The sequence below is a fragment of the Trachurus trachurus genome, assembly GCF_905171665.1.
Source record: "Trachurus trachurus genome assembly, chromosome: 4".
Taxonomy (NCBI): Eukaryota; Metazoa; Chordata; class Actinopteri; order Carangiformes; family Carangidae; genus Trachurus; species Trachurus trachurus.
In genome coordinates this window covers 31750877-31776382 of record NC_139898.1, presented here as the reverse complement: position 1 = coordinate 31776382, position 25506 = coordinate 31750877, and the positions used below count along the sequence as shown (strand labels likewise).

At 39.3% G+C, this 25506-nt stretch overlaps 1 protein-coding gene across 3 annotated transcripts; it reads left to right on the top strand.

Moving 5' to 3' along the window:
- The first annotated feature begins 11516 nt into the window (after positions 1–11516).
- Positions 11517–17706, top strand: LOC310985102 (uncharacterized protein). Of its 3 annotated transcripts, none has more exons than XM_083970555.1 (11): positions 11517–12585; positions 12716–12812; positions 12973–13131; positions 13231–13454; positions 14210–14346; positions 14680–14773; positions 14976–15308; positions 15434–15605; positions 15864–15991; positions 16120–16460; positions 16564–17706. In XM_083970555.1, exons 2-10 carry the CDS (start codon positions 12719–12721, stop codon positions 16438–16440), a joined length of 1662 nt encoding a protein of 553 aa, XP_083826681.1. In that variant the 5' UTR covers positions 11517–12585; positions 12716–12718; the 3' UTR covers positions 16441–16460; positions 16564–17706. The 3 variants fall into 3 exon arrangements, with proteins under 3 accessions (XP_083826681.1, XP_083826682.1, XP_083826680.1); XM_083970554.1 differs by having other exon boundaries at positions 11522–11645; positions 12556–12585; positions 16120–17706; XM_083970556.1 differs by having other exon boundaries at positions 13276–13454; positions 16120–17706.
- Positions 17707–25506: the final 7800 nt, after the last annotated feature.

Sequence of the window (25506 nt, the reverse complement as noted above, 5' to 3'; positions counted from 1 at the left end):
AAAAAATAAAAAAACCCCCAAAGAACTACAAAACTATAGAAAAGTAACAAAAAAAGAAAAAGAAAACACTTAAAACTAAAAAACAAACCAGAACAAACAAAGATGCCGTTATCACGGTAACACAGTCACAGTTCACATTTCCAATCCAATCACTCTGGAATCAGGTCGACACCTCGGGCTCAGTCTCATTGATCATATCAGAATTCAGCTGCTGGGACTTTCCACTCGTTCTTCTCTGACACTTTAAAGCTGAATCTATTTATGTAGACACAGAAAAACACTGAACCCACAGCTACATATATATATATATGTATATATATATATATATATATATATATATATATATATACTATATATATATATATATATATATATATATATATATATATATGTATCCTCTTTATTCTAACATAATAATCACACAAAAACCTGTATTTAGGTCACACGTGTCTGAAGAATAATTGATAAATGATGTTGTGTTCTTTGATTATTATTACTCCTGTGTCAGTCTGGCTCCTCCTCCTCCGACATGCGTCATCTTCCGGTTTTTACAGATATCACCAAAAATAGATGCAGATGATGAATGAAGCTGCAGGTAGGTGATTTTTTTTTTTCCTGCTGTGTCATGTAGTTTCCTTATTTGACTAGAAACGTGAAAAACCTACAGAGTTCAACAGGAAGAAGACGACAACAGCCGGCAAAATGAAACCAGACAGTCAACACATGACACAAATCCACTATAAATATCAACAAATCATTTTTAATATGTATGTATTATATAAAAGCTTTAATATTGGATGAATACAGAGGCTGTGGGAATAAAGAGACTTCAGCACATTCCTGAACTTTCACCCAAAAGTCTTCGTTCCTCACTGATCAGCATCAAGAGAAAGAAGTGCTGGAAAGATCCTCTAACAGATCATCTTGGTGACCTTTGACCTTTGTCATAACAGAATAAACAGTCCATGGACCCAGCAGCAGGCTCAACACCAAAAAAAAGAGAGGAAAAAAATCGATGTGTCTTGTGCAGCTGCTGCTGTGTCGTAACGTCCACCAGGGAAACTTACGTAAGAAGAGTCGGGTCATCATACAAACTGAGTGTATGAACAGTGTGTTTTATATTGTGTCGTGATGCTTAAGGTTAAATCAGAGAGAGAGAGAGAGCAGCAAAGCATCATGGGAACTGGATCCATATTCCCATTAAATGTTATGTAGTGTTACAGTTAGTGTGGACATCAAACACACAGTGAGAAAAGGAGCACGAGGCAAAGGCGAAAGGTTTTAGAACCGGTGTCTCAGATCGTTACTGTACACGTGTGTGTGTGTGGGTGTGTGTGTGTGTGTGTGTGTGTGTGTGTGTGTGTGTGTGTGTGTGTAGAGTTAACATAAGGGTTAACAGAGGCTATATGATCCTAACCGACGACCTCAAACAAGGACGTAAAGATAAGGTTCAACATTAGCCAGTTCCTAGAACACAGTGTCAGGTTTGATTTGATTTGATTTGATCAACCTTATTAATCCCAGAGGGCAATTCTGTTCGGCAGTCCACCAAGAACAATAATAATAATACAAGCTCATCCACAGCAACACATCAATACAAACTCAACAATACAGACTCATCCACATTCGTACATATGCACAGGTGCCAGTTTCGTATTTACAATGTCAGTGGAAGCAAAAGATGACCTTTGTCTCCCGTTTGGCCTTCCAGCGTGTAAAAAAAAAAAAAAATCAAAAATAAATAGATGAATAAATAAATAATCAAAAATAAAGATAAAAATTATTATTTCCACAAGCTTGGGTCTAGATTTAAGACTCTGATAGCAGACGGGATGAATGATCTGGAGTAACGGTTGGTTTTCCGTAGTGGAGCTTTAAGACGGCGCCCTGAGGGCATCAGCACAAATTCAGATGACAAGATATGGTCATGCTGATTAATAATTGCTTTTGCTTTTTTAGCCACACGTTTATCCCAAAGGGAACTCAAGTCATCCTGCTGCACCCCTATTATAATTCTAATCAGGTCGGAGCTGTTATTCTATTATCAGACACCAGGGGGCGCTGCAGCACAGCACAACCTCACACCACAGACACACACACACACACTTAGTAAACCCTTCAAATTTAAATCTCTACCTTCTGAAATACATCAAACACCAGAGGAGTTTTGTCCTCAACATGTAATAACCTGAGTATTAAACCACATGGGAACAGGATCTGAGCTCTGACTTCATCAATACAGTGATTCATCAATAGTGATTGCACTGTTCATCTCTTCACAGTAGTTTCACACGTGTGCCATCATGTATAATGGATTTCAGAGACTTAAAATTCACGTTTCTCCTTGATCTGTTTGCACTTTTCTAACATCAACATCTGCAGCGCTGTTGTAATAAACTTGTAACGTTGTGTTCTTGCACAAGACAAATAAAATTATCTTAAGACTTTATTCTACTATGTTTATCAAATATAAACTTCACCAGTGACTTAACTGTACTGTAAAAAAAAAAAAGGAAAAAAATCTATTATCTGTTTGTTTAACTTTTTTTTTTAATCCTGTAAAAGCAGAAGTCAACTGCAAAAGCAAAAGGGATTGTCAAAAATAGTCATATATGCCTATTTTTTGACAGTTCCTGATTAAATATCAAATTTAAATTTAAATATATATATCCTGTTTTTTCCCCATTCCCAAACATAACAATTTTTAACGATATTTTTGTTTACAGTGTAGTCTAAAACCTCACTATTATACAATTCATTTTTGCTCATTGACTCCTCATAGCAGCAGCAGCAGCAGCCCAATGCAGGAGAGTTTCTCATACTTATTCATAAAGTTAATCATTAATAATGAATTGTTAAATAGACCAATAAATAAAGTTAATAATAACACACAGCATCTGGACAGGACTTCAGGTGAGTTTGTCTGTGATTGGTCGAGCTCCACATGAGGTCACAGTGGCCGATGTTTCCCAGTGCTGCTCTGGGATCAAGTGTTCGCTGCAGTGGTGGTGGCCCAGTCCCTGAAGGACGTTCAGCACAGGCCACCGAGTACTGTCAAAACCAACCCCCCACACACACACACACACACACACACACACGGAACACATGGAAATGTCTTATGTGCGTTACATAACATGTTGTTTTTAGTTCATATGGTGATCTGGATGTAACTGGTAACAATGAACCTTGTGCATATTTCATCATAATGCAGCCTGATACGTACTGTACAGTGCACACGGAAATGGTCAGACCCCCCTTCAGTTTTTCACCATTTGTTATGTTGCAGCTTTATCTTAAAATCAATAAAATTCATTTTTTAACTCATCAATCAAGTAAAAAAAACAAAAAAAACAAGAAGAGTGGAGCCGAGTGGCGCCAGTGGAAAAGGGCCAATAGTAAGAGAGGTAACCCGGCCACTCTGACCAAACTTGTGCAAAAAGGGAAGTTCTGCACCAAGTGAGAAAAATAAATTTCAAATTAACGCTCAGTTTCCTTTCATATAAGACAGAATAAGTAATTTAAAGGGATAGTTCACCCAAAATTGAAATGTCACTCATTATCTACTCACCCTCATGTGGACTAAGGGCTGGGAGAAGTTTCAGAGTCCTCCGTGGCTTCTCTGAGTTACAGGGGGTCTCGGCGTAGCAGTGCAATGTCCATATAACGGTTGCAAATGGATACCAACTGTCTTTGTAACAAAAAGACACACCAAAAAACATCCAAATACCTCCATGCTGCTCGTATGTAATGTCCGTCTTGTATTGACGCCCCGAAATGCGAAATTGTCCCGAAAAAATTAAATAAGTCTATTTTTCAAGCTTGTTTGTAGCGGATTTGATTTGATTTGAGAAGCTTCTGCTACAAAACAAGCTTGAAATGTAGACTTATTTAATTTTTTTCGGGACAATTTTGCATTTCGGGGCTTCAATACAAGACGGACATTACACACGGGCAGCATGGAGGTATTTGGATGATTTTTGGTGTGTCTTTTTGTTACGAAGACAGTTGGTATCCATTTGCAACCATTATATATTGACATGCACTGCTACGCCGAGACCCCCTGTAACTCAGAGAAGCCACGGAGGACTCTGAAACTTCTCCCAGCCCTTAGTCCACATGAGGGGGAGGAGATAATGAGTGCAATTTCAATGTTGGGTGAACTATCCCTTCTGCCCCCTAGTGGCCACGTATCGATCAGTGCAGCTTTAACATGAGGCCAGGAGCTGCTTCTGCTCATGTTGCATACTTGAGTCCATTACATCACTCATTTACTTCCACCGAGGTACATTTCAGATGCATGACATGTAGTAGACTTTGTGATTGTGTTGCTGGATCTGGAGCTGAGAGCTTCAGCCTGTAACAAGTGTTTTATTTACCTTTAAAGGACGTAGCCAGTCACGACTCTAATGAACCATGTAAGGAGAGAACAGAACATGTTGTTACCGGACCGGTCAGAGAAAAAGAAGAGTGGGCCTGAATAATTCATGATGGTGGGGATGGTGATAAAATAAAAATGTACTTTGTAGGTTTTCACATCCTCAGATTGAACGGCTGATACTTAGATGAGCTGTGTTCACTTTGGGCTGTTTATGAATTCATGCTGGAGCTGAATTATTATGTAATGAAGCTGATTTTCAAAAAGCTGAAGAGAGAGAGAGAGAGAGAGAGTGTGTGATCCTATATGAATCTCCACTTCTGCTGCCTGAACAACAGGCGAGAGGAAAATGGCCTGAAGACGAGGAAAAAGCTTTTTTTTTTTTCTTTTTTCCCCACGTCAAACAGAGAGAGGATGTCGCTGGCTGAAGCCTAATGCCTAACCCTAACCCTAATTACACACCCCATGACCGGCTAATGGAGAACCTGGTGTGACTGTTTCATTGGCAGTGAAGGGACAGACAACACACACACACACACACACACATATATATGCATGATCACGCCGGTTACTACTACAGGAGATCTGAACACTTCTTCTTGAATCCTCCAGGTGATGGTTGAACTACAGGTTCATAATACAGATTACAACCCATTGATATGTGCACTTCAAGGTATAATGTGTAGGAATTCCCCCCGTCTAGCGGTGTGGTTGCATATCTGAACGTAATCTTGATGTTGCATTCACGTGAAATCGGGCAGACGTCAGACAGACAACAGACGCTGCATTTAACAGGATAAACAAGCGTCTATGTAAACAAGTGCGTGACAATATGTTGTCATGGTGATGTGGTATTGTGTTTTACCGTCTTTCTCTGGTGGAGTAAAATGACATCCGGTTGGTTTGCCGACGGCCGTCTGCCTGACTGCACCTGAATGCAACACCAGTGCCTCCGTCCTTCCTCACACTACACAGTGGTGACAGTTTTAACAGGCCGAGCCCACAGCTCCGCTGAGTTTCCGTGGTTACCTACGGTCACGCTGCCACTCAACGTAAAAAATGGCGACGCAACATGGCCGCCTCGGTTCGGTGCGTCGCCCACTTATGTATTTGTAACGACTTGTAACAACTCGTTCTAAGGAACCAGAAAGCTTTCATTTGTATGCAGCTGTGATTCCACTTCAGTGAAATATGTATTTATGAAAGACATATTTGATTTTTGATAATAAAAAGCCAAATAAGTTACACACTGGGGCTTTAAATGACATAAGCTGCAAACAAGCACTTTATTATTATAGGAACATGCATCCACCTGCTTATTTATGCAGTTCTCCAATCAGCCAATCACTGACTTTGACCGTGACATGATTGTTGAGCTTCTGTTTCCTCATCGTTTTTGTTGTTGTTGAGGGGACTGGGAGTGTCTCCTCTGCCACTTTTACACCAATCAGTCATGGGTTGAGCTCCGTGGACACAGTTATTACCTCCTAATGGATGTGGTGGAGTCGGAGGAGATTGGCAGCTTGAGTGTGCAGCCGACAGCTCTGCAGAAATAACATGGTGCAGAACGTTTCCAACGTCTTATTGAACCCATCAAAGCTTTTCTTTTCTCTTTTCCTATTCCTGCATTTTTATTGTGCAAACCTTTTGTATTGTGTAATATATAACATCACACCATCGTTACACCCACAATACATCATCATCATCACAATCATCATCATCATCGTCGTTGTCATTGTGAGGTGTTTACTTTCCTCAGGGAGCCCTGCTGATATTTAATTTACGGCTGACATATTGCAGTGGAAAGCAGAAATAAAAAAAGCTCTGACAGTTTGTCCGCTGATATTAAAACAAGTTGGATGTGTAATAAACCAGACGCACTTTGACATTATCACAACATGCAGACGTTCCTCTTTTTTTTTCTCCCTCCATTCCCTCCTCTGACACAGGAGACTCTGGCGTTTGTTATTGCGGCTTGCGGCTACGACGCCTCTGTCTGCAGAGCCACGGTCGTCTAATTTGTCTCTAGAGGGGCCCACAGTCAATCTGCGTATGCTTGTAACAGTCAGTGTTTATATGACATAACCACAGATGTAATGACATTTACACAAAGACATTGTGTGTGTATGTGTGTGTTTATGTGAATGCAACAGCGACTGCCTCATGAAGCAGTAAATTGAAACCATACGGTCAAATGCAGTGACAGATAATCAACCTCATCATCATCATCACAGCAGGTTTCACAAACATTGAAAATGACAAATGAAGAACTGGTGCAGGAGTAGGAGTTTATGTGTGTGTGACTTACTGTAAGCAGGATCAACACTTTGTAATGTTTACACTGACTTCCTAATGTTTAAATCTGGATCTTTCTGTTCTAGCAAAAGAGAGATGGAGAGTGGACGATTCACAGAAAACAAATATGACAAGAAAAGACAAGACAAGACAATGAAAGGTTAGATAAGGTAAGTTAAGATTGTATAAGGTTAGGGCAATATAATGTAAGGAAGGTAAGGGACAAGACAAGACAAAACCAGGTAAGGTAAGGTAAGGTAAGGTAAGACAATGTAAGGTTAGATAAGGTAAAACAAGACAAGGTAAGGTAAGGTAAGATTAGGTAAGGTAATGCAAGGTAAGACAAGACAAGACCAGGTAAGGTAAGGTAAGGTAAGGTAAGGTAAGGTAAGGTAAGGTAAGGTAAGGTAAGGTAAGGTAAGGTAAGGCAAGGCAAGGTAAGGTAAGGTAAGATTAGGTAAATTAAGATAATATATAAGACAACACGTCTCTCTGTTCACTTCACAAAGGTTGGAAGAAATTATTCTATATAAAACTATTATAATAACAAAATAACATCATATAAAATCAAATCAAAAATGCAATTACTTGGGTTTCTTTCTTGTAAATATACACTTGAAAACAAACACTTCTTAGTTTTCCCTACAATGCTCGTAGGCCTACTTGCTAAAGAAAAGTGTCATTATTAAACTGCAAGTGTTTCATCAAAGTTCACATCTTTTATTTGCAAACCCGGTTAAGTGGACATGTGACATGTTTTTAAAGTGTGACAGCAGCAGCAGCAGTGAGGCTTTCCTGACAGATTGAGGCTTAAAGACAGAGATGTGAAGTGTTACATCATCTGTCAGAGGGTCACTGGGGTCAAGCCAAGTCTTCATGGCTTCAAGACGAGGAGACAGAAGTGTTCAATCTCTGCCCGTGTGAAAAAAGCTCCAGCACCCCCCCCTTCACTCACTCACTCAGTGTCAAACATGACACAAACACACACACAAGTGAGTGAGTGACTGATCCGTCGTCACGCCGTCCCCACGTTTGATCAAAGCCGCCACCGCTGTGGTCCTGATAGTTATCAGAAGCTGTATGCTGCTCCACACGTAGCCTCATCACAGCTCATTATGGGCTAGGACTTCACCGACCGACCGACCAGCACCATAAACAATAGGAGCCTCATCCCCTCGTCCCTCTGCGCCGGCGCTGCTCAGCTCAGCTCTGACTGTGTCACGGGTCATTTAACCGAAGCTGGAAAAGTTTTGCTCTTTGTTTGGGTTCGATATGCTAATGGCCACGGCTCAGGGTGGATGATAAAAGCTGTTCCTTTCACTAATCCACCCCCCCTCCACCTCCGTGCAACCCTTTTATTGTTGGAGCCAGCTGCAGCTCAAACTCAGGTTACCGTATAATGTGATGTTTTCTTACAACAACTGTTCTCGTCCTGTCTTCATGCTTTGACTGTGAGTCTGTGTCGACCAGAAAAAGTCCAACTGCATGTGTAACAGATTTTATAGTACTTAGGATTTCTATTTTCTATTATTTATTTTTCTCATTTCTTATTTTTATATTGTCAGACATAATTAATAACAACCTTGGTCTGTCTGTTAATCTTGTCCTATCTTATCTTATTCTATCTAGTAGATGTAGGCTAGTCGCTAATTTAAGAGAAGACATTAAATTAGCAGCTAAGTGTTGCTACTGCTTTAGCCAACATCTGCACAACAGCTGATTACCATGAGCTGTAGCCTAGTTTGGCAGTCTGGATGCTACAGTGACTCGGTATCGGAAAGTGGCAGGATTTGCTGGTTAGCATGCTATGTTCAGTGAAAGAGAAGAAGTAAACAAACAGTTGTTAAAACTTAGACATAGCTCTTTAAAAAATAATTAGGCTATGGGTTAGGGTTAGACGAAAAGAAACGCCACAACTAGCAGACACATAGGCCTACAACAGAGTTACAGACATGAAATGAGCTCCCTATTAGCTTTGGCTGCTACCTAGCCAAAATTACCATGAGCTTCATCCACTGTTATGCTAATAATGTACAGATATAGTAGGTTTTAAATGATTATGTTTTAATATCAAAAAATGGAAATCCCCATATCCCTGAATAATTGAGTAGCATTATATAAGCAATATATCACGACAGACCGTGGTATATGCTCATTATACCAGGGCTAAGGGGCATCCTTCAGCCCGACACAAAGCAGAGGGAAGAAAACCCCCTTAGCCGTGGTATAATGAGCATCATGGACTGGAATGATATATTGCTTATAAAACGGTTGCCAATAATGGCAATAAGAAAGAGGAATAGCCTACACAATAAATTTCATGTAGATTCAACCAGAAATACATTAAAGCAGAAGTAAGTGATATATTTGTGTTAATATAAGTCTTAAATAGTTATATCTTCCGACAGCAATCACTTACATAGAGTGTTTGGTCTGAAACACGGGTCTCTCAGTCCCTCTGCTCTGCTCTGAGCCGAAGAGAAAACATTTATCGTATCCTACAGTTTTTATCCAATGAGGAGAGAGAACGGCATGCAGGGCTGTGTGTGCAGCCAAGGAACGCCGTGAATGTGGTGACGTAGCGTCGAGGACTGTTATGGTGCGTTCAAGGAAACTCGTATTTTTCCGACCGTGAAGTGGTACCAGTTCGATCTGGTACGAGTTCACCGGTCGGAAGTTACGAGTGGCCGTTATAGTGACTTTCACCGGTAAAACAGGTCGGAAAAACACGAGTGGGTTGCCTGGAACGCTACAAAGTCGTAAGTTGTGACTTGAAGCTGTAATTTACGATTTCAAAAGCCTGCCTGGAACGCAGCATTAGCGAAAACGACCGGACCACTCACTTCTGCTTTAAATCCAATAAAATAGCCCCACAGTGGAAAAAATAGTCCCATCTCTCCAGACGTTAGCTCTGCATGTCGTCTTTTCCTCTGCCTTTTTTTCAGGTGAAAGTCACTGCTCAGTCCACTCTACAGTTCTTATCCCTCTCCGGAGATTAAAGTTAACCTTAAACATGTGAATTCAACTACTTTAGATTTGTTGACGTCGTAAAAACACAGACTGTGTTTTGCTGCCACTGCAACAGTCCGTTATCATGTATACATGATAACAACTTCCATTCATACCAGTCATACGTGCCTGACACAGAGTGATAGCCTACGCTGTGATAAGGCTTTATGCTGCGTTCAAGACAACTCGGAAGTCGGAAAAAAACGAGCTCCGAGTTGTAAAAAATGAATTGAACGGAATCGAACTCGGAAATTACAGGTCGGAAACTTGGGTATCATATCAGAGCTGCAAATTTCTGACTTGACGTCACGACAACATCAAAACATGGCAGCCCTCATCTTAAACGGTTTGAATTTAGACATTTGAAGTTATTTGTTGAGGTTTGAGTGCATATTTTTGTGTATTATTGCAGTAGCCTATATGAAATACAAAAGCTGTGATTGTGAAATTGTGGTCCTCGTATGTGACGGAAATAACGTTTAACTGTTATCAAGGTTATAACATTGCTCATCTGCGGCGTCTCTTCTCCTCCAAAATAAACATAATTTACTGCTGCATTGATTTTTTGTATTCAGCTATGAGCCACAATATGCCAAACTTCCTTCAGGTATCCATGTTTTTTTTTTTTCGAGTTCCTGCAGCGTGAACGCAATGATGTCGGAAGTTGGAAATTTTCGAGTTGGGATTTCCGACCTCTGAGTTGTTATGAACGCAGCATTAGAATAGCCGTGGTATATGCTCATTATACCACGGTTAACAACCAGTCAGATCACCGGATTTCACCTTTCTGTTTTATAAATGGCCATAAATATTACCAGTCCACAGACTTTAGGGATGAAAAGTGTGTTCAGCTGCTTCAGTCTACTTCTGTTCAAGGTCCTGGCGACTTTCTCTTGACTTTTCATCTTCTCTTTCATGCAGAACTAATAATTCACCACTATGGCACCGAGTGCATGGACACTTTCTGTGTTTCTCATCCAAATGAGGGTCAATGTGAAAATTGCATGCCAGAAAATTGACTCACCGCATTGTCATGGTGGAGGCGACGAACACATGCACCTGCCTGGTGACTCATAAATGCAGTGCACAGATAATGCTAATGGGTCAGTGCCGATGTCCTCATGTTTATCCACACACATGAACTGGGATCAATCTGCTTTCAAGATTGTCATCAGAAGTGTGTTTTTGTAAAAAGACGCACACGTCAAAAAGCAGTAGCCTATTTGTGCCTCGTGACCTCGTTTTAATTTCCACATCATGCCTGACAGATTTACCCATCACACAGAGTGTCTCTCCAGATGACAGATGCAGCTCTTGACCGCAAAAGAGCTGTAATTATCCTTCACTAACTGATGGGAACAGGGGGTAGATGTGTTGTGAAGGGCTCGGCCGCCCGTCCCTCCTCCTCTAAAGGAGCTGAGGATAATTCACATCATGGAGGCGATTCCCTGTCGCCTAACGCTGGTTTATGAGCCTCCACATCCAACCTGCTCCGATGCTGCCTGCATGGGCTTCTCTTGACCTTTGGAGCCGATGGAGAGGGGCTGTAAATGTGGTGAGTGTCCCACATCCATTAAACACATACACAGCAAATTGAGAAGAGTTGAATTACTGGTGTTAAACTAGACATACACTAGTAGAGTTAATTATACTCTGGATAGAGTTAATCCATTATAAATAACTCTCGGTCGTTAAATAGTTGTTGTCAAAACCGAGTGTAAAAAGGAAGTGTCACTAAATCAAACCTGTAAGTGTAAATGTTTAAATATTAACTCCGAACTTCTTACTCTAAACTCTGATCCTGTATTTCACACCTGAAGTGTTAACGTCGCCCCTCCCCCTCCCCCTTACGAACACCGCTCTGCGCTCTGACTGCTGAAGCAACTGCCAGAACTCTCTCGACTGCGTGTCAATCGGTCTGCTGAAGACAGAGCTACCTCTCAACTTTTAACGATTACACTGTTCGGTAAGTAAGCTACATGAAGTAGTATCTGATAATATTGTATTTTTATACTAATATTACTCTTCGGGCACCCGGTCGTTTTGCAATGGTGAGTCACGGTAACTTTACTCGTCATGCTGTTACTAACCACCCGTTAGCATGCATGCTAACCGCTAGCTCATTAAGCAGGTGGCTTAATGAGCTAGCGGTTAGCATGCATGCTGGTCTCACTGTAACATAAAAAGTGAGTAACGGCAGTAAACGGAAAGTTTGGCTCGAGTTATGCACGTTGTACTGGTAACCATAGACACAAAACGTGATAAGATGGGGGGGGGAAACCGTGATAAGATGATGCTAATGGTTCGGAGTTGCTAGCTAGCGTGCTATAGTTGTGCTAACGCTAGCAAGCCCTTCGTCCAAAGTAATTTCTACTTTTTTTTTCTCCTTCTTTTTGCGAAAATAACACAGCTCTTGGTGAAGTATAATATAATTATTTAAGCAATATATCACGACAGGCCGTGTTATATGCTCATTATACCACGGCTAAGGGGCGTTGTTCGGCCCGACGCGAAGCGGACTCGGGGGAGTGCTGTTGTACTGTATATCAGCACGGTGTGATTGCCTGCGGCCTCGTGCCTACGACCGAATCACACCCGTGCTGATATACAGTACAACAGCACTCCCTCACGTGTGATATTGCTTAAGTAATAAACACACAGCCTGAAATTTTCGACAGACTGCTCATGTTTACCGATGTGTTTTTACTGGGTCACACAGAAATATCATTATTATTTTGAGAGGGAGTTAGGCTATATTTCTAACTGTCTTATGGTTTATCTTGGGAGACACTTAGCTAAATGTTGGTTTCCTCAATGACATGAAAATAACTAACTCTATTTTTTTTTCTGTGCCTTATGTCTTTTAAAATGTGTAGATGCATTAATGTCTCCTGGCATTTCTTGGGGTAAGATATTTATTATATGTATGTATGAATGCATGATATTGGCTCACATTGACTTTTCATTTTAATAACAGTGGATCAGATAAATTGTTCATGAAGCTATCCTTTCTTTTAATTCACTGAACTCACATAGAAAATGCTGGCAAAGGTGGAATACGGAGGAGTCCAAAAATACATAAAAATTCCACAAATTGATGGAAACTTTGACTTCCAGAACTTTCTTATAGAAGGTTTGTCTCCACACATTTTAAGCTAAAAAAAACCCTTATAGGCCATTTTAGAGAATATTTTCATTATTGTAGTGTGTCTGTTTTGTTTTTCAGATGTTATGCTTTAAATTTCTGAATGAAATGGTTGATAATACACTTAATGTAACTTTTTTTCCCCCAGTAACAGACAAATTTAGTCTGCAGGCCCAACTTGTGACTGAAGGTGTGCTCAGCTTGACTGACACATCAGAGACTGAGGTTGATGCCGACACATTCGATGAGCTGGTCAAGTCAGGGGTGAGAAACTTCAAGGTTGGATATCGCCAGTATCCAATAACAGGTAAGGTTATGTTGTCTTGATTTTTTTTTTTAATCATTCACCAATCAATAAATTATTATTTTTTAATTTAAATTGATTCCTCTCTGAACTGTTTTTTAGACATTGCTATTACTTTGGATGAATCGGATTCATCTGTAATACCAGATACATCACCATCTCCAGCATCATTGCCAGACCCTCCAGCATCACCAGCTTCGATGCCAGACTTCACAGCACAATCACCGGCTTCTTCCATTTCATCAGATTCTACTATTATCCTCCCAACCACAAGGAACAGGAAGAGGGCCATGAAAGCAGACCTGGATCGTGACGAAGCAAGAAAGGTAAACCTTGTAACAAGATACACATGTATTAGATCATAAAATTAGTGCTAGATAAGTGGCAGCATTTCAACTATTTATATTTAATGTGACTTTAATATGTACTCTCCCTCCAGACACACTCAGACTTGCACTAATGCTATACTTTACTCCCTCGTCCCGAGCCACCCTACATACTTGTGCAACCAGCTCTGTCGCATCTCTTTCTTTCTTTTTTTTAAATGAAACTTTTTTTTTTCTTCTATTCTATTTATTACTGTACTGTATGTCTGTGTTTTTAAGCCGTGGGTCCGAAGACAATTTCATTATCTAGTATAATGAATAAAGATTCTCTCTCTCTCTGAAACGTAACTAAATTTAACCAAATGTAGTCAATAGTTCACCCAAAATTAAAATTTCACTCATTTTTTACTCACTCTCATGTCGACTAAGGGTTGGGAGAAGTTTCAGAGCCATCTGTGCCTTTTTGGAGTTACAGCGGCTCAGCGCAGCACTGCACTGCCATATGACGGTGGCGAACAGGGCTTACTTTTCTTCGTGCAAAAAGACACACCAAAAACATCCAAATACCTCCATACAGCTCGTCTGTAATGTCCGTCTTGTATTGAAGCCCCAACATGAGAAATTGTTCCGAAAATAAATACGTCTATATTTTAAGCTTGTTTGTAGCGGAAGCTCCCAGTGTCTCAGTTCACGGCTCTGGCTGTGTCGGTGCACTGACACCTAGTTCACTGCTCTGCCTAATGTTGTCTTTGCAGAGGGTTGAAACTGCTCTCAGCTCCAACCCGAAGGGTGAAGAGATCATCAAAGAGTATGGTCAAACCAAAACATTGTCAGTTGGGACACGGAAGCAAATGATAAACATTCTGGTGGCGGAAATGGTTGAAACATACGGGTAAGAAATAATTTTTTATAATGGCAAAGGAAAACATGACGGGACACATCTAATAATAATAAACTGTAAGCTGTCTTGTCTGTAACAACATCTCTGTCCAGTCTGTCCGTCCTGGGTGAGGGATCCCTCCTCTGTTTCCCACCCTGAGCTTTCTCCGATTTTTCCCTGTTAAAAGGGTTTTCCATGGAGTTTTTCCTCAGTGGATGTGAGGGTCTAAGGACAGAGGATGTTGTTATGATGCCATGTAAAGCCCTTTGAGACAAACTGTTTGTAAAAACGGGCTATACAAATAAAATTGCCTTGCCTAGCCTAATAAATAATTTGTTTCTAAAGGAGGATTCCACCCATGCATGTCAGGGCCACTTACGCGCTTGGAATTGTTACCCTGTTTCCTTATCTGCAAGATCCTTACTCAAAACGTGGATACGTAAGTTTTAATGTGCCTTTGAAGTCCAAAAATGTGTTGTATAACTGGGCCATCATGGTATGAGTAGGCAGCATAATGTATTTTTTTCACTACAGGAAAGACTTGACATTATCTGAAATTAGGTCAAAAAATGCCCACATTATCAGAATCAGTATCTGCAATCACTACTACTTTAATATTTGATGTGTGTGCATGCATGCAGGAACACTTCTATGATCCTCAGGCCAATACTGGCTATCTTGCATGGAGACTCAAGACGGTACAACGCAACACCCATGATGGCTTCCGTGAGTGTTCCAGGCCTGATTTCCAGGACAGTCCGACAACCCATCGAGAATCTCTGTTAACTGGTGATCAGCTCCTTGGTGAGGAGTGCAGGGAGGCTCTCTCCATAATGAGACACTCAACAGACAAATCTGTGGTTAGTGAGAAGACGAGAGCCACCTTTGACTACAGACAGAAGCTGGTTCATGACCAGGATGCAACAGCTTCAGTGTTGGATGTCTTCCCTCGTTTTCTTGATACAGCCGGACTGGTAGGAATATGTATTATGTACCGTATATGAGATTATTGTTTTTATTATAAATTATTTTAAAACTGACTCCTAATGCAAAGTGCATTTTAGTAAGCTGTATATGGACATTGTGCCTCTGTTTAAAGATTGAACAGGATTTTTCCATGATGTTCGGGGACCATGTATCTGGACGGTTTCTTGCGAGGTGGTCTTCAGATTTCAAGCACAGAGTCATCACAGAATGCCAGAGTCTTCCCTCAAGTCCTTATGTTGACGAGCTGCTGGCTGCTTCTGATCTTCAAGTTGAGAATGCCTACGGTAAATATGAAGTTTTTCTGTATCCAACATACAATGTGTTGCCAATTTCAATAAATCCAATATGCAACAGTCATCCAAAGCTAAATTTGTGGTCCTGAAATAAATTAATTGATCGATTGTCATTTTAATAATGACGAATATGAGGTTGAGTTTTGTTATTCAACAAAAATAATCATTTTAGTTAAATGGTATCTGTAGTAAGCAAGAAATAATGTTTTACAATGCTTTTGTTGTCTGTCTCAAATATTTGTCTTCAAGGCTGGGATAGTGATATGTCTGCTCTCCTGTTGCTGCTGCATCTCCTGCCCCCTACATCAAAAGGCCAGAAAAAAACTCCCAAGATGAGCTCAGCACAGGCAGCCAATCATGTTGTCAGATTCATTAAGGTATGTACCATCAGCTTTTTGTACTACCATGTAAGAAGTATGAGGTGCAGATTCGACTGTAAGAATAATTCTTGCTGTGTAACTATGTTATGCTAAGTATTATGCATAATGTGTCATTCAAACTACAGGAAGGAGCCAGCCTCACTACATTCCTGGATAAAGTTGATGCAAGGCAGCCTTTCCTCCTTTGCATCGGAGAGCAAAAGAAGAAAATCGCGAGGTTCTTCATTGTTGTGGACCAGAAAGCTATCCCATGCAACGCTCAGACATCGGTGGCCGCTTTTGATGTGCTGTTCAAGACTCACTATGTCTTCAGCCTCTCCTATGATGAAGCACTTTCTGCATTCTACACTTTCATCCAAACGACGATATACAACATCGATGTTGGAACCACAAAGGAAACCCCACGAGTCAAGGAACTGAGGGCCAAACTACTGCAAGACCATTAAAATGTCACCAATTCACAAAGGTCAGAGCACAGTTGAAATAACTGTCTGAGTATGTTCACATGTTTTGTTTGTAAAAAGCACCACAAAAATTGTTCAGGTCTTTGTCAACATTTAAAATTTCAGCATGGACTATATCCAGCTAAAAACTTACGTTTGAAATGTGGAGAGCAAGGATGTCCTTCATCTTTTTGTACATACAATGGCTTCAGAAAGCACCTAAAGACTGTTCATAAGAACCATGAAGAACTGGTCGATACTAACCAGGAAGTGGCCACACAAAGACATTTTGAGTTTGAATCTTTAAGTGAACAGCCAACAACTTCTGCTGCATCCATGTTACAGGTTCCCCCTGAAATTACACAGAACTCACTTGAAAGAATGTGTGGTTCAGTTGTTGCACACTTACAAACCTCTGGTTGTTCTCAAAGCACTATCCAAACGATAGTTTGTTCGATGGAGGAAGTTATTAGTGATGTTCAAAGTCGAGCACAAGAAGCAGTTCTCCAAACATTTTCCTCTGAAACTAAGGAGTCAGAAATTTATAAGAAAGTAGAGCACTGTTTAAATCAATTAGACAATCCCTTTTCAAAATTTAACACACAGACGAAGAGACAAAAATATTATGATGAAAAATGGGAAATAGTTGAGCCTAAAGAATTTGTCCTTGGTGTGAGAATGGATACACGTAGAAATAGAACTACAGGTGTATATAGTCAGATTCCTGTAACAGACAAGTACATGTATGTACCCATTTTAGGTACACTGAAATCCATTTTCAACAACAGTGAGATAAGGGAGTGCTTCTTGCAAGAGAAACACTGTAAAAAGGGGACATACAAAGACATTAATGATGGGTTTTATTTCCAAAACCATCCTCTTTTTTCACAACAGAGACATGCTCTACAAATTTTACTTTATTATGACGATTTTGAAACGGCTAATCCGTTGGGTTCTAAGAAGGGGATCCACAAACTTGGTTGTGTTTATTTTACTTTAAAAAACCTCCCACCCAAGGTGAACTCTGTGCTAATGAACGTACATCTTGCAGCTCTTTTCTACACCCAAGATTTAAAGACATACGGTTTTGAAGAAATATTAAAGCCTCTAATTGACGATTTGAAAATTTTAGAAACTGAAGGAATCCAACTTCCATTTATTGATGCACCAGTGTTTGGCTCTGTAATTCAAGTCACAGGAGATAATCTTGCTTTAAATGGTTTACTCGGCTTTGTTGAATCTTTCAGTGCAACATACTTTTGTAGGTTCTGTCTGACAAAGAAGGAAGAAATTCAGTCTGTTTTTTCTGAGGATAATCCAGGATTTACATTGCGCTCCAGAGAGCTTCATATTGAACATTGTAATGCACTACGTGAAGATCCTGCTCTACCTACTGTTTATGGTGTAAAAAAACCTTGTGTGCTTGATTCATTACAGTATTTTCAGTGTACTGATAATTTTGCAGTTGATATAATGCATGATTTGTTGGAGGGTGTCGTACAGTATGAGCTTAAGCTGTTTTTCCAGTACCTGCTTAAAAATGGTTACATCTCTTTGAACACGTTGTCAGATAGGATACAGAGTTTTAATTATGGACACATGGAACGTAAAAACAAACCAAGTCACTTAAAAATTGAGGACAACAGCAAGCACTTAGGTTTAAATGCAATTCAGTCATGGTGTATTCTGCGCAATACCCCACTTATTTTTGGTGACGTGGTTGAAAGGGACAATGATCACTGGAATTTATTGCTCCTCTTGATACAGATTGTTGATATAGTCTTCTCCCCTATCCTTACTGATGGCATGATATGTTACCTAAAACATTTGATCTGTGACCACCATAACATGTTCAAAACTTTGTTCCATGATAAGAAATTGATTCCCAAACACCACCTAATGATACATTATCCAAGGATTATAAAAAAAATTGGCCCTCTTATTCATATGTGGTGTATGCGATTCGAAGCAAAACACTACTTTTTTAAGAAGTCTGTAACAAATTTTAAAAACCTTACTAAATCTCTAGTAAAGCAACACCAGCGTCAACTGGCATTTTACTATGAAAATTATTGTTTTAAGCGGTTTGAGATTGGTCCTTTAAAAATAAAAAGCATTGATAGCTTGGAAGGTGGAGAATTACTCTGTCATGCATTACAATTAGATCCATGTTCAGATGTTTCAACTACACGTTGGGTCAGAAATTATGGCACAGAGTACCAGATTGACTGGTTGGTATGCACTGCAACATCCCATGATGACCTACCTGTATTTAAGAAAATCTGTAATATCATAATACATGAGCAACGTGCTTTCATAATAGGCTGTGCTGTTGACACACTGTACTTCGATGAACATTTTCATGCATACTGTATAGAAGAGCAAAATAATGAACATATTGTGATTTTCATTGACCAGCTGACGTATTTTAGACCGTTTGATAAGCAATACTCTAATGAGAGTGAGAGGACATACATTGTGCCTTACTGTTGCATGTTCTAGTATTTGTGGTGCAAGTTTCAAAATAAATGTTTTTAAACTGCCAAACACGACTACCTTTTTATTTTCGCAAAGTTTATTTTTAGGAATATATATTTATATAAGAATTATATTGACACCTTTTAAGTGTTATAGAGGTAACACTTGTATAGTTAAGAAATAGTACTCTGAGAGAGTTAATTGCTAACACTACATCGAAGTGTTAAAAAAACTAACACTGGCTGGTGTTAGGCAGTGTTAAATTTCAACTCCAAAAAGTGTCAAATTTACACTAACTTAGTGTAAAGGTACCAACACTTGAAAAAGTGTTAAATTAACACTCTCAGGTGTGGACCCATATAGACACTTTAAAAGTGTTAAAATCAACTCTTACAGTGTTAATTTGGGTATGCTGATTTTACTGTGTACACACATTTTAAACACTGAGGTAATGTGAGACACCGGGTAATGTGAGACATCCCCTGTATCTAGAAAATGGAACAAATTTGTTTTCAAGCCCCATGGTCATGAAGGAGAGGACCTCATGATGCTGTGAAAGCATGTTTTTTTTCACAAAAATGTTATTTTTGCATGTAAAAGTACATTTTCTTGCTGTCAACTTAATCAACTGTTGTGCCAAAGCAAATTGATTCACGTAGAAAAACGTATATATGATACATGATGATGAACTACCAACACATAAAACCATGTGATGATGCTAGCTGAAAATTAGACTGAATTTCTAAAAGCGTTTTTTCATTTTTTCTAAAATGGGGGTGTTGGGGTACAGTAAAGTGAGACAAATGCTGCGGGGTAAAGTGAGACCATGGATGTATTATAATAAATCCATGAGTGAGACACTGTGAGCACACCACACACAAAGATTTACACTAGAATCTCGCCCCCCAAGCCAGAAATCTTGCGTGATCAAACATGATCTGTAGCCACACTGCTTTGTTGCTATGCTATGCTATGTGCTCTCAGTCATCTCGCTTATTGGTTAATTAACTCAATTTTAGTCACATTTCACTTTGTCGGCTCCCCCCACACACACAAGAGGACTTTTGATCAAAATGGTCACGATTGTCGGGACCTACAATCTGACCCCCAGACTATCTAACTGGTTCTATCTGTCATTTGAATGTTAATTAAAACATTTTGTGTTGTATTTGATTTTGTTCTTGAGTTACTTTGTGTTTAGAAAAAAAAGTGCTTATAATTGACCAATCCCCATGATTCTGTTACTAGTCCGACATTAGTTTTGGGAAGTGTGGTTGTCAAGCTAGCTGTCAGGACTCTAACTGTTACAACATGTGTTGTTATGGTAGTTTCAGAGTGGAATAAGTATGTTAAAGCAGAAGCGATATTTTTGTGTTAATATAAGTCTTAGGGTAAGTGTACCTATTAAGCCCACCAAATCTGCTTTTCAGCCATTTTTAATATATACCACCCCAATTTAAGTGAAAACATTTTAGTTCAAATGATAGTCTAATGTCTAATTTGAAGTGTCAATCATTCATTTATACCAATTTTTTATGTTTTTATTGTTTAATTTGTCAAAATATACCAAAAATCTGGCATGGGCTTAATGGGTACTTAATGTACCCTTTAAGCCCATGGGTGTTCCAAATAAGCCCACTTCACGATTTGTTGATAAATACATATATATATTTAAAAATCTTAAAAATCCAAACTTATTCTATTAAAATATGTAATATCTTAGCTCTCAATAGCTATTTTCATTTTGTCTCCACTCCTCTCCTCTGCCCTGTAAATGGCATTTGAAATAGGCATGATCTGTCTATTTGCTGTGTTGTCAACACAGAAAAAGCTAAACTTACAACATGTCTTCTTTGGAATGTAGCCAAAAAACTATTCATGAACAAAATAAAAATTAGAATGGAAATTACTCTTTAGTACTTAAGCTTTCAATATCTGTTGTCATTTTGTCTGTATCTCTATCCTACATTATACAATCGGCATTTACATATGGCCAAATTTTCTGGTCCAGCCAGCTGGTTGAAAGTGTTTTTATCTAGATTTCTGAAGACCCAATGACTGAGAGAAAGACAGTTTACTGGTTCAATACTATTTTAAGGATAATAAATGAATCAATTTCAGTATTTACAACTAAACAAATAACTTTTTAAACGTAAAAACACATCTTAAATAGAAACAATTAATAAAATGAATGAATCGGCCGATGCAATATCACTAATATTTAAATTTGGGTATTTAATTATCTGAATTATGAAGCTGATTGATTAGGTGAGGTCAAACTTAGGCAGGAAAATGGTTCAAAAGTCAAAAGGAAGAAACTCTCCATTGAAACACAGCCAGTGGGCTTAATGGGAGCAGGTGGGCTTAAAGGGAACATCAGTGAATTACTGGTCAAAAATCAGAATATTTTTATTCTACACACATGACATTTAAAAACAACTCCATGACATGAATCTATATAAGATGCACTAGCATAACATGAAAAGTATTAATTGATCATGTATTTAAGTAATTAGCTATACTCATTTACATCTGCCCTAAATGGTGTGATTTTTTTGCTACTGTCCCCTTTAAGCCCACTTGGTAAAAATGTTAATTAAAAAATACATAAAGATAAATATTCATATGTATTATCAATTTAACAATACAATAGGACATTCTGCATACAAAAATGTAAACTATCCATGTTTATCATGCTTTATGTCATGGCAATGAACAATGCTATGCAGTGGCTGTATTGATGCAGCATGTGGGCTGTTTGCTAGCATGCTAAAATGCATATTTTGAATTCAAAAGAAAAACTATTTCTAATTCTAGTAAAATTCTAACACATGTTTTATGTAAAGCACTAATCTCTTAAATGTTGGTTACAAATGAGTACTTAGCTAAAGTCGGAGTAGAAATATGGAATAAATATCGTTTTTTCAGGGCATCAAAATCACTGAAGTTTTTTTGCAACTTCTTCGGGAGCAGCAGGCACATGTCACACATATGCTTCGATAACTCAAGATTGACAAATCTGATTTGCTTAGAATAAAAAGTATAATTTATGTAACAAGCTGCTTCATTGGAAGAACCATGAACCAGCAAAAATGGTGATGTAGTTTTTTTTTTATTTGACTCAGAAGTCACAAGTGGGCTTATATGGTACGTGGGCTTAATAGGTACACTTACCCTAAATAGTTCTATCTTCCGACAGCAATCACTATAGAGTGTTTTGACCGAAACACGGGTCTGTCAGTCACTCTCTGAGACGAGGAGAAAACTTTTCTTGTATCCTACAAGTTTTATCCAATGAGGAGAGAGAACGGCATGAAGGGCTGTGTGTGCAGCCAAGGGACGAAGTGAATGTGGTGACGTACGAGGACCAATAGATCCATGACGAGGGCGGGGGCTGCTAACTCCATCGGCTGACAAGACGTTATGGTGCGTTCAAAGCAACTCGTAACTCGTGTTTTTCCGACCTGTGAAGTGGTACCAGTTCGATCTGGTAGAGTTCACAGGTCGGAAGTTACGAGTGGCCGTTATAGTGACTTTCACAGGTAAAACAGGTCGGAGAAACGCGAGTTGCGGGTTGCCTGGAACGCTACAAAGTTCTAAGTCGTGACTTGAAGTTGTAATCTACGGTTTCAAAAGCCTGCCTGGAGCGCAGCGTTAGCCAAAACGACCGGATCGCTTACTTCTGCTTTAATCAGTTTACCCCATTCATTTCTCTAGTCTGTCTCAGTTTACCCCTGAGCTGGGGTAAAGTGAGACACGAGACCACTTTTTTTAAAACAATCATATTTTCACTGTCCTTCATCCTGAATACATTCTGATAATTTCCATTGCTAAGGAAACATCCTGAATTAATGGGAAATGTGTAAATTTGACTGATAAATCATTTTAGCTCGCTTAGAGGGGAGCAAATGTAAAAAATGTCTCACTTTACCCCACTCTCCCCTACCTGTTACCTGAAATAACTCTCTGTTTGTGCTGCTGGTCCTCATTGTTTTGGTCAAAACAGCTCACTGCGATTGTTCTTGCTTTGGAAACACGACCAGACAAAAACTTCTAGTACGAAACGGACGAGTGGAAATCTTCTACTCTGAATGTTCACAAACAACAAACAAACTAAAACAGGACCAGGATCATCTGAGGTCACTCCTGGGATTCTTAAAAAAAAAAAAAAAAATACAGCGAGGACAATAAGTGTAGAAGACGCTTTCTTTGCAGTCAGAAACACGTCTGTAACCGTCAACGTCGTTAGTGTGTTTTCATCAATGTGAAGGTCTGGAGAGAGCTCTTTGCTTTGACCCATCTAATGATGATGATGCTTGTTGTGTGACGACACCTTGGTGATGAGAAAGCTTTTTCCATCAATTAGGAACACTGACACATTCCAGCTGCTTTCTTCTCTTTCCATTCCTTTCTGCGCCTCCTCCTTTTCTTCTTCATGCATTCAATACTAATATATTCTCATCTCTCTCTATGTGTGTGTGGATTACTTGGGTTGTTACCAACATCTGGTGATAATTTCATGACAATAACTTAACTAGAAATATGACGTTGACGTGTTCAATACTTGTTTTCCCTGCTGTATGTCTAAAACAAAGAGAGCCACTGATATGAACGTTGTCGTTTACCATTAAAAACAATGAGGCTCCTCCCACACAGCGCCTCCTGTGGATGCGTCATGGCGTGAGCTGTAGCATCTATCGACAGCCTGCTTGGTGACGCGTTCAGTGGACGTCTCTAATCTACAGAAAACACACAAAACTGCCGATAAATGTTAGTTATGGATTCCTTAATCAATGCATTTGGCCTACGGAAAGGTTTTGCACTATAGTGACCTACTTATTTCCTACTTTCATGTTTGAAGTAATGATTTGTTTTTCTTTTCTCCTTTAAAATCAATCTAATGGATCTTTACCCAACCATAACTATGGATGTGAATCAGTAATATTTTCAATTTTGGAACCACTGACCTTCTTATGGTCCTTGGTGTGTGTGTTGGTGTGTTTGTTTTCATTTTGATTCACACGACAGAAGAGTCCTTCTTCTTTTTCATTGATATGTGAGACAGATGTTGTAGTTTCTCATCATGCAGCAGCGTCAGGTCAACGTTATAACGCTCGACCTGCACCAACCCTTGCGTCATGGTGTTGCTTTTACTGTAATCCCATAAATACAGGATTCAGTGCATTCATGCTCTTCCAAATGAGATGCAAATGTTATTTGACCCGTTCCTTTTGGTAACTGCGACATTTACAGACTCTGACCTGCAGAAAATAAACTGCATTCAACACGAAGAATTTTGATTTGTGCAAAAAAATCCACTGGAAATCTTTCACTATGACCAATCAAAATGTAAATGATATTTTTTTTTTACTATATGCAGGATAAACTGTTGCACATGCAGTCAGGTTCATGTTTGTGTCATTCAGACTCCTTTTGTGCATTTGCCGCTGCAGCTGTTATCAACAGATCTCACCTAAACCTAACGCCCTCATATCAGGATGATGAGATGCTGCTAGAGCTGAAAAAGCCTGTTGAGAGACGAGTGTGTGTGTGTGTGTGTGTAGCAGGAACACACACAGTATCATCATCATCATCATCTTGCTGCTGCTGTGTAAGCTTGGCCTCTGGGGCTCTAATCACATCCTGCTGTTTGGACGAGGCTCACGTTGGCAGCAGGAGATTGAAATGAAAAGGCAAAAAAAAAAAAGAAAAGAAAATTAATAATCAGACGAGCAGAAATCTGAACCGACACCAAAATATTGTGTTATCTTCTCTACCGTGAAATCCTAACTGCTCACATCTGACCTAGAAATGGAAAACGTTTGTAAAAACTCAATTTACTGCGCCGACGATGTCAGAGATGATTAATGAGAGTGATCTGAAGCTGCTGCTGCTGCTTCAACGTGAATGAAGCATAAAAACAAATAAATCTCGGTGTGATTATGTAACTGTGATTCATATTCAGAAAATGTTGTTTCCAATGACTCTGAACATTTTGCTTTATATTTATTACTGTGCTTTTTATTCCTTTCACTGATGTCTGCCGCTGTAAAACTTCTCTTATCTTATAAAGATTAAAACTTCAGGAATAAGGCATGTAGCCTAGTACTGTAGGCTTTCTGTCTGCAGAGCTAATGTTTCATAAACATAGCTGGGAGGGGTTACTTTAAAAATGTTTAACAAAATTAAAGTAATGTACCAGATTACTTTTAGTTACATTTGGAATACCTACCTCAAACACTAGGACGGAGAGGTATCCACCTTTTTCCGAATGTCAAAAACATAAGCCGGTTTTGTTCTTCCAGTGGAATTTTATGTTTACGTTTCCATGGTTTCGGTAGTTGCGGTAAATGCATGGATTTAAAAAAAAAATAAAATCTGTCCATCACACCAACTTTTAACAATAGATATCACACAAATTGACATCTGTGTTAAAAGCCAACGTTAATAGACCAAATTGCCTTGTTGTTTATGTGGCAAGGTGAAGAGGGCCCGGGCGGGGATTGAACCCACACCTCCCGAGTAAGAGTCATGCGCGCTTGCCAGTCACCCAAAGAGACATCCCCTTGCAAGTGGTATTTATTCAGTTTG